General features: G+C 55.3%; 1 protein-coding gene across 10 annotated transcripts; it reads right to left on the reverse strand.

Moving 5' to 3' along the window:
• Positions 1 to 552: 552 nt before the first annotated feature.
• Positions 553 to 9,260, reverse strand: Sigirr (single Ig and TIR domain containing). Of its 10 annotated transcripts, none has more exons than XM_021646183.2 (10): positions 9,123 to 9,260; positions 4,334 to 4,480; positions 3,104 to 3,302; positions 2,590 to 2,720; positions 2,370 to 2,510; positions 1,954 to 2,097; positions 1,749 to 1,851; positions 1,522 to 1,672; positions 1,172 to 1,361; positions 553 to 878 (listed from the first exon to the last, which is right to left on the reverse strand). In XM_021646183.2, the coding sequence occupies exons 2-10, from the start codon at positions 4,338 to 4,340 to the stop codon at positions 715 to 717; spliced, it is 1,230 nt and encodes a 409-aa protein (XP_021501858.1). In that variant the 5' UTR covers positions 4,341 to 4,480; positions 9,123 to 9,260; the 3' UTR covers positions 553 to 714. The 10 variants fall into 10 exon arrangements, with proteins under 10 accessions (XP_021501858.1, XP_021501860.1, XP_021501862.1 ...); XM_021646185.2 differs by having other exon boundaries at positions 9,155 to 9,255; XM_021646187.2 differs by having other exon boundaries at positions 4,334 to 4,455; positions 9,123 to 9,233.
• Positions 9,261 to 9,499: the final 239 nt, after the last annotated feature.

Raw genomic sequence — 9,499 nt, forward strand, 5'->3', positions numbered from 1 at the left:
ATGCCTACCTGTCCCTGAAGACACACCTCCAGGCTCACACCTAGGCCTAGGCCTCCCAAGACAGAAGGGACAGGACAGGGAAGGAGTAGACAGAGATAGCCTTCCTGCTATATGTGACATCAGAACTGGAGACTTAGGAGCAGTATCTACGCCATAAACACACCCAATACTCTCTGTCTGTCCTGAGCTGGTGTTAGAAGTGCCCTGGCCAGAGGACCAGACTGGCTGCCCCAGGCTTGAAGTCCACGAGTATCAGAAGCAAGGCCACCCATTTTTCCTTGTAAAAGTATCAACAGTGGCTTCTTACTGAAGGATCAGTAAGAGCTGATGAGAGGTGCCAATCATACTCCCAACCAAGTACCAAGCAGGGATACTAGGAGCTATTAGAGCAAGGGATATGCCAGGGATAGCTGAGGGTAGAGGGCAGGTTTGGGTGGGTAGCAGCTTGGAAAACCTGGTGCTGGTAAAGACAGAAAGGAAAAGGGTCAGGGTCTCATGGCGGAAGCAATAGGAGGCATAACAGTTATAACCCAAAAGAGAAACAGGCCCAAGCAAGAGCCAAGAGAATTTTATTTTGTGACACCCCGGAGTCACACTCCTTCCCTGAGAGGCGCAGGGATGCAGGCAAGGGTTGTGTCCGAGAGAGAGAGGGTGCCTGTCTCTACCCTGAGAGCTGCCGCCTTGATCCCATGATCTGAGCTGCTATGATAAGGGCTACACATCATCCTCAGACACCAGGCAGTAGAAGTCCGTTCGAGCGCTGTAGTTTCGAGAGCCAAGGTCAGAGACATCCATTTCACTGCCATGGCCCTCTCCTATGGCGACCCTGCTTTCATGCAGTGGAGCAGGTGGCTCCCCAAAGACAGGTCCACGGACACCTGCAGGATACCACAAGGCCTGAGGCTGCCTGATCTGCCACCAGGCTTCTGCTAGGTCCTGTGATCAGAAGGGGTTACTTCATGCTCACCTACCAGCCACAATGACATTAGAAACCCTGAGAGTTCCCTGACAGAAGCCTAGGAGCAAAACCATCTCCCCTGGTAAGAAGCAGTGAGGGCCACTGCCAGCGGAGGTCAAACCTCCTTAGGAGGCAGGATCTCTGGATGCCAGAGGCCTCCAAGCTGGAGCTGTGCCTGACCCCTTGATCTGCAGTGAGGCCAGATGAGCATACCCAAGTCTCCCTCAGGATCCGGATCCAGCTCTGACTCCACGGCCCGGCCCTGCGCAGCACGACCTCTCACGATTAACATGGGATCTTTGTCATCCTGTAGTCGGGTTTGGGGGTCTCCCTCCACCGGCCTGTACTGCATCTTCCGTGGCAGTGCCAGCTGCAGCTCTTTCCAAAAATCAGAGGAAGGCGTCTGGAGACCAAGTTTGGACCGTCAGTATAAACACATGGGGATGTACAAACTGGAAGCCTCTAGCCACCCAGGCCCAAAGAGCAATGCTGGTGGCTGCCTAGCAGGTCCCCTTGCCCTCCAGCACCTCAGACACGCACTCACAAACCCCCAGCCCTCGTACCACGGAGCCAGGCTTCCAAAGCAGCAGGGTCACGAGGTGGCGATGCTGTCGCAGGAGACGAAGAGCAGGATGGAGAGGCTCACGCCTCTGGGCCTCGAAGGTGATGAAGATAGGTCTGCGCGTGAGCTCCAGTAGGCGGCACAGTCCCTCCCTGCGGCGACGGGATCGTCAGGAGGGGCAGGACCAGGTCTCCCGGTTTCCCACCCCAAGCCAAGCACCCGACGCACCGGAAGCTCTGGCTACACCAGGCCCGGCCCAGGAAGGCGTCTGAAAGAACCACGATGAGGCGCCGACAACGGCTCAGGTTCACCAAGAGGTCGGCAGAGGGCTCTGTGGGCACAGGCGTGGGCGGGCGGATGAGAGGCGGGGCCAGTGACAAGGGCGGGACTTAGGGAACAGGGTGGGGACCGGGAGGCGGGATATGGGCGGTACCCGCTCGCGGCAAGAGATCGCGGTCGTCCAGGAAGAGCTTGTATCCCCGACGCCGCTCCAACTGAGGCTTCAGAATGAAATTCACAAATTTGCGGTCCTCCGGGCAGTCGCTATAGGACACGTAGGCATCGTATAACTTCCCATCTGCAAGAAGGCCAGTCAGCGCGGCCAGTTATAGAGAAACGCCTATCCAATGCCCAGCACTTCTCTGAACACGTGAACCAGACCCCAGGACTCGTCCTTCTGTTGACCCCAGTCCTTGCCCTTCTGAGACGCTCCTTTCCACCGCCTTTGTCACCTAGTGCCCTCCAGAGCTATAACTCCCTCCATCCAGGGCAGAACCCAGCATGCAGCCGGCATCTCAGTAATGTACTTGGCTGAACCCTGTACCCGAATCCATACAGAACCCCACATACCGTTCATCTCCACCTCCCCATAGATGTCTTGGTACCAAAGCAGCACGTTCAGGCGACACTTAACATAGAGCAGGGCCACCAGCAGCAGACCCAGCAGGACAAGGAGGGCAGCCATCACTGCAGCCACATGGCCAGCAGGGCCTGCAGACAAAGAATCACTATTCCCTTGACCTAAGGACCACAGGAAACCCTTGCCCTCCACCGCCCTGAACTCTCTCACCAGCTCGCCAAAGGATGAAGGAATGGGAGCTGACATTCCAGACAGAGCAGGTGAAGGTCCCGTAGTCCTCAGCATTGGTCAAGTTGAGCACCAGAACACTGGACACGACCCCTGAGAAGTTGGCGCTGACCCTGGGAAAATCAGGCCAAACCCTCACCTGGGGACCAAGAGCATCAGTGGCTACCCAAGTCCCATCTGTCTGGGATTCACCCAGGGAGGGATTAAAGAACTGAGCTAAGAGCCCAGAGTTTGGGCTGGGTCTGGTTACAGGCTTAGCTAATCAATGACCCATGAAAGACTTAGGATTCTGTCCTCAGACAGTCTACAAGAAACATAAACTAAGCCCCGGTCCCAAAGTCAACCCTCCATCTGTGTCCATGGGAACACTTTGCAATATCAAGTTTACACAGGGACTACATAGCCCTTGCCCCAGTTATCACAGTTTAGGGTCAGAAAGGCTAGCCGTGGGTATATCCTGGTGGTTACTCTAATCCTGGACACCTCAGTCTCTTACCAAAAGTCCTGATGGAGGCTGAAGTGACTTCCATTGCCCAATGTCAGACCATCTTTTAGCCACTGTACTGAGGGCTGGGGACACTGAGGCCCAGAGTCCACCCAACCTGTGCAATTCAAAGCAACTGCACTGCCAAGGGCAGGTCCCAAGGTCTGGTCTTCAGATGGGGAGAGGAAATTAGGGGCCCTGTCACAGACACCTGCAGAAAAAATACAATAGGTCAGCCACGCTGGAATACCTACTCCCATGCTATGCCCAGATGCTCTATGATGGAGGGGGTTAAAAAAAGAAAAAAGGCAATGGGCGATTGGTGTCAGTGACTACATCCATCCACGGATCCTATAGGCCTGAGCCCAGGCTTGCATTCTTCCCTCAGCAGGAGACAGTTGTGTTCTGCAGGCCCTCATGTGACAGCCTTGTGCTGAGGGAGAGGAGTGGCCAGAGTCGTAGTTGAGCTGAGCCAGCCCAGCCACAGAGGCCCATCTGTTGGCGTATCCCTGCTGGACATGAGTCCAGGCTCCACGCTGCCCCTTCAGAGTAGGGCCAGCTCCTGCATCCCTCAGTCTAGCTGGCTTCTACTCAAGAGCTACAGGGACTACAGGCACCGAAGGCTGAAAGAATACATGGCATTCTGACATCTTTCACAGGGACAGGGCAAGCTGGAGTCTGGGCTTCCAGGATCCCCCTCTGCTGGCCACAGACTGTCCTCCCCTCTTCTCTGAGGCCTAACGTCTCATCTTTAAGTAAAGATGATGCCCCAAGCAGGAGGCTGGAGAGCTACACTGCACCACCTCACTTAATACTTACATCCCCAGCCCGGCTCGGAGGTGCACACCTGTAATCCCAGCACTCAGGCAGGCAGAGGCAGGCGGATCTCTGTGAGTTCAAAGCCAGCCTGCTCTACAAATCAAGTTTAGGACCGCCACGGCTACACAGAGAAACCCTGTTTCTTGGGGAAAAAACAAACAAACAAACCACTTACACCCCCAGGACTCCATTGAGATTTCTAGGCTTACTCATCTGGAGGCTCTTGGCAGGAGAGAAGTAGAGGCTCTCATGAACCCTCCTGCCCTGAATTCAAAGCAACTACTAGAAAGAAGGGATGAGCACAGGCTTTGACCTCTGGTATGTATTCAAGCACAGAGCTCAGCAGAAAGTGTAATGTTGAGCCAGCCTGACAAGCAGAAATTGGGGTGGAGACTTGCTCCTGGCCTTCTCTGACCTGCCTACCTGCCATGGCTCGTCCAGGGCCTCTTCACGGCAGGCTGTCCACTGGTTCCACCCCTCGCTCCACGGGGACTCCTTAACCAAGCAGATGGGTCCACTGAAGGCTGAGAGGGACTCCTTTCTGTCTGTTCAGCCAGATGAACAGGGTACCTGGAGGTCAGAGGCCGTCACCATCCCCAGGGCACAAGTTAAACAGGAACAGGACGAGTTAACCAGTAACTGTCAGCCATCAGCAGTACTGGCTGCACACCAGAGAGCTGCCTTGCAACCTTGGCCAGTCTCAGAGTGCTGGGTGAGCTCCTAGATACAAGACCAGAGCAATTCTGCCTCACACCACTTGGGAGGGACAGGCCCACGGACCACCTTCACCCGTTCTGGGGCCACTGTGGTGACTCAGGGACTCAGCAGACATGCTCCAAGAGGATCTGACCTCAGGAGATAGCAGTTAGCCTCCTTCCTGGCGGTCCCGTGTAATGGACTGGCTTGGTGTATGCAGGTTGGTGCTGCGTGTGTGCGTGTCACCTGGCCAGGACCTGAGAATGAACGGGATATGAATGAAACCTAACTGCGAGATTTTGCTCTGGATGCAATCACGCATGCCCATGTGAGTGGACACGTCACACCTGTGGACACGCCACACCTGTGGACACGCTGAGGCTCACCTGAGCCAGGAGAGGTAAATGGGGACCAGGCTGGCCCACTCTGAAGGGCCTTGGGAAGCCCGTCTGGGAACCCCAAACTCCTATCCAGGGTCCTAGGTCATTCTCAGCCCACAGCAACTATACACACCTGGGACTCAAAAAACTCTGTAGTGGCGTGACTGCAGGAAACATTCCGGATGCTTTTCTTTAGCACAGCCCTAGGTGACCCCTCCTTCTTGGGTGCCCCAAGTTCACTCTCTTTATGCAACAAGCATTTATAGGGTCCCTACTCTCCTCCATGCTGCACAGACACATGGGCAGCAGGAATAGGGGCTCAAGCCCCAAGCCCCTGGGCCTGGCCTGCCTCCGATGCCCCTCCTATACCTAAGGCCCCAGAGGCTTCCACGAGAATGAGTCCTATAGTCTGTCTTCCTTTGTTCTGCACTGGGTAATGCTCAACCAGAAATCTCCAGCTTGGCTAGATATCAGTCTTGGGAGCTAGCTCAGCAAGAGGCACGTTATTGTCAGGGGTGGCAAGGTGATCCTTCCAGAAACCCTTCTGGGTGAAGGGCAGTCCTACTACAGTTCTGGAAGCAGACCCGCCCACCAAAGCTTTTCAAGTGACCCCCCAGAGTGGCCAGAAGTTTGTACCAGCAAGTAAAAGAGTAAGTATGTCCTGCCATAGCCCTCAACCTCCTCAAGCTCAGAAGACCTTGAGCCCTACAAAGGCAGCCATGGACACTGCCAGAAACAAAGCCCAAACCTCCAGGGTGTGACTCACTCAAGCAGCAGGTGCCTGAACCCGCCCGTGTTCTCTTCTCTTTCACATCCTATGCATGCACAGCCCCTCTCTGACCCCCACTCGGCCTCACTGAGTTCACCTTTGCCAATGAGCACACACGTATCTTCCGTACAACACTGCCTCTCCCACAGGGTTCAGGCTGCCCACACCTCACGTCACAGGGTCACTCCCAAATATCTCAGGGACCACAAGTACGCCCATGCCCATGCACACGCATGCACACACACGTGTAGTATGTACACACACATACACACACACACACACACACACTACCGTGCCTTCATGTACCTCAGCATCATGGGCCTCTCCTCAGCCAAGCCTACCACCAAGGAGAGACCAGAAGGCCACAGGATCACTCAGAGCCATGGAGCACAGTCACCTGGGTTCCAGATCTTTCCTCCAGAGGGGAGATGGCCATTGAGGTCGGAAACGTGCACTTGTGAGCGAATTGTCCCCTCAGCTGGGCCCCGGAGAGAAGCCACGGTGTTGTGGCTACCCACGATGCATCACCAGGCTTGGGCGAGGACCTGGCTTTTGTTGATGTATATTTTAGTCAGAACTTTCCCCCTCAGTTTCCTGGCCTTGCAGTCACATCCTCTCCCAAACCTAAACCCCACCCAGGTACCCACCCCTTCCCCTGCCGGGGAGGGCTGCTGGCGGTCCATGCCCCGCCTCGCCTGGCTCTTCCTGTAACTGAGTAAGAAGGCCCCTTCCTCCGGAGACTGCCCCAGTCCCCAAGCACTCCATTTGTTCCTGTGCTAGACTGTAGGCAGTTAGTTACTCCAAGAGGCAGAGGTTAAGGTGATGTGCAGGAATTGCAGCAAGGAGACCCCCAGCCAGAATCATCCTAACGTACACAAGGAAGACAAGCTGGGTAGCAGGCCTGCCTCCTAAGGTCTACCTGCCCCCCCTTTTGCCCCCCCTTTTGACACAAGCTCTTGTTATATAGTCCTGGTTGTCCTAGATCTGTCTATGTAGACCAGGCTGGCTTGGAACTCAGAGCTCTACCTGCCTCTGTCTCTCGAGTGCTGAGATTAAAGACGTGCGCCAATCCTGGAAGTACTTTCATTTTTTTATACTATACTCAGGAGTGGAGGGGGGAATTATGTTCTCTGCACAACCCCCACCAACGACAACCAAAAGTCCCGTGCATGACTCACCTCTGACCTACTGTGGCAAAGGGGCAGCTCAGAAACTGGTGACCAGTAGTGAAACCTAGAGAACTTCTCTCTCATCCTTACCCTGTCTACCTCCCAGGCAATAGACTCAGTTGAGTGGATAGCTGTGAAGGCTAAGGTATTTCATAGACATTAGCTTAGGGCTGGGGTGAGAGAACAGAGCCCCCTTTCAAGGAAAAGTGTCAAACACAATCCCCTTGTTCTGATGCGGGTCAGGGAAGAAGATAGCTGCTTTCTCCTATTGTTACCACTGATTACCCCCAGACTGACCTGAGCCTTGGGGCCCAGTAGCATTATTTACAGAACTGGACAGGGGTCTTCTCCAGTCCTCGGACCACCCTTTACACTCACAGTTGCATAAATAGGTCCTAGAGAATCTCTCTGCCCCTGATTCAGGCCACCCAGAATCATCGACACAAAAACAGGCTTTCCTGCCACCTTATCTGACTTTGACCCAGCCATGGCTTGGCATTCGTGACCTCTGGGTGATGGTGCACCTTTGGCTTACAGCCAGAAAGGCTGAAGGGAACAGATTCCTCTACACTTGTGGAGCCATTGGTACCTGAAGCCTTTTCATAGGACTCCTGAGCATCTCATGCATAGTAACTGGCAGTTCTGTTTCCCACATTGTGAGTCAAGAAATGAAGCAAAGTTCAGAGGTCCTGGGGGCAGTGTCCTCAAACACCTCTGCCATAATGTTTGAGCCTCCTGCACCTAGACTCCGTCACCCTCTCTGTCTTTTTTTTTTTTTCCCCCTAGAGACAGAGCTTCTCTGTGTAGCCTTGGCTGTCCTGGACTCACTTTGTAGACCAAGCTGACCTCGAACTCACAGAGATCCGCCTGTCTCTGCCTCCCTGAGTGCTGGGATTACAGACGTGCCGCCAATGCGCCCGGCTTCCTCTCAGAATCTTAAGCCCACACGATTCTCATTTCCTATCGGCTAACAGCGACCCTCTTTATACCAGTGGTTCTCAACCCGTGGGTCGAGACCCATTTGCGGGGGTCAAACAAACTTTTCACAGTGGTCGCCTAAGACCATCGGAAAACACTCATATTTACAACTCACAACAGTAGCAAAATTACAGCTATGAAGCAGCAACAAAAATAATTTTATGGTGTGTGTGGGGGGGGTGTCACCACAATATGAAGAACTGTGTTAAAGGGTCGCAGCATTAGGAAGATTAAGAACCACCGATCTATCCCATACCCTAGCCTCAGGCCAATCTTTCACAAAAACTCAGATGGCTTGAGACACTTGGCCCTGAAGTCCTTTGGAGGCGCTGGAATTTAATTCCCAGCCTGGACTCTCAGATCACTCCGCATTGCCTCCGCAATTACGGGATTCCTGGAAAGCCCAGATCTTTCTCCCGCAGGCCCAGTCCTGGAGCTCCACAAGCAACCTGTGTTTTCGGGTGAATGAGTACCCTGGGGCTGCGCTCCTTGAAACTAGACCCCGCTCTCTGCTTGCGGGCCTGCCGCCTGGGTGTTGCTCCTGCTCAGTCAGCTCCTGACTTGCGCCGCTCCCGTTCCTGGTGTGTGCTGGGTTCCCAGGTATCTTTTTTAAAGGAAGGAGCGTACATAAAAGGCCTCGGGGTGACGGATTCTCCGAGTTCATCACGCTCCTACACCTTGCCCTTCGTTTTCTGAGGGTGGCGCACGACCTGTTTCCCCGGCCCCAACAGGTGCTGCAACAAGCCTATCAGCAACGCGTGAGCAAGCTGGGGACGCGCACGGGGAGCGGAAGGGCGCCCACAGCTAGTCTGGGCGCGCACCGAGTGCTGGCGCGCGCAGGAGGCGGAAGCTCTGCTGGGGACCCCGGGAGTCCGGGGCCCAGCCAGGCCCTCAGTCTGCCCAGGGTGTCCTAGGATTGCTCAGGTTTGAGATACGCTCCTGGGAGCGAAGGTGGGGTCCTGAGCCCCTCGCCCGCCTCTATGGACTGGGCACTGAAGTCAAGAGAAAGCCATTGACCACGTCGGGCAGAGTGAAGAAAGCAAGGCCCGGAGAAGGGGACTGGACGCAGCGCTCGCGAGCTTCCGGGCTGAGCGGGGGAACCTGCCTGGTTCGGAGCTACTTCCTGTGGGACCATGGTCCCAAGGCTCCTCGGAGCAAAGTGCGTCCAGGTCCTCAACCCTAGAACTGGAGCGGCTGCGGGAACCACGACCTCTACTCACCTCCACGTGTCTGAGTCACGACTGTCACCCACCTGCTTTCAGACCTGAGAATCGCACGGCGGATGGCAGTTTACCTGGCCTAGGTGCGCAGCAGCGACAGACCCAGCGGCAGGTGCGGCCCCGCCCCGCAGGCAGGGCGAGGGCGGACCCTAGTGTCCCGCTTTACGCCGGAGGCTAGTGCTGGAGACTGTTGGGAGTTCAGCCCCGGGATCTTCAGCCTTCCCAGCATTGGGGCAGTGGCCAAACCAGCCCAGCCAGCGCGGCCCGCAAAGGGTCACCCTGCCAACCATCATGGTGTTCCGCCTCTCCAGCCTGAGCAGTTCTCTTCGTCCAGGAAGTCTGTCTTGATCCCCCCACCCACCCATAGCTGACCCTGC

Source organism: Meriones unguiculatus, chromosome 1 (genome assembly GCF_030254825.1).
Source record: "Meriones unguiculatus strain TT.TT164.6M chromosome 1, Bangor_MerUng_6.1, whole genome shotgun sequence".
In the NCBI taxonomy this organism is placed as follows: domain Eukaryota; kingdom Metazoa; phylum Chordata; class Mammalia; order Rodentia; family Muridae; genus Meriones; species Meriones unguiculatus.

Bases quoted from the DNA above. Each gene is read 5' to 3' on its own strand.
- Sigirr (XM_021646180.2), bottom strand. The intron at 2,721-3,103 runs GTAAGAGACTGA...TGATTTTCCCAG, and splicing joins AGCCTCCATCAGGACTTTTG to GGTCAGCGCCAACTTCTCAG. The intron at 879-1,171 runs GTATGCTCATCT...GGTATCCTGCAG, and splicing joins GGATCCTGAGGGAGACTTGG to GTGTCCGTGGACCTGTCTTT.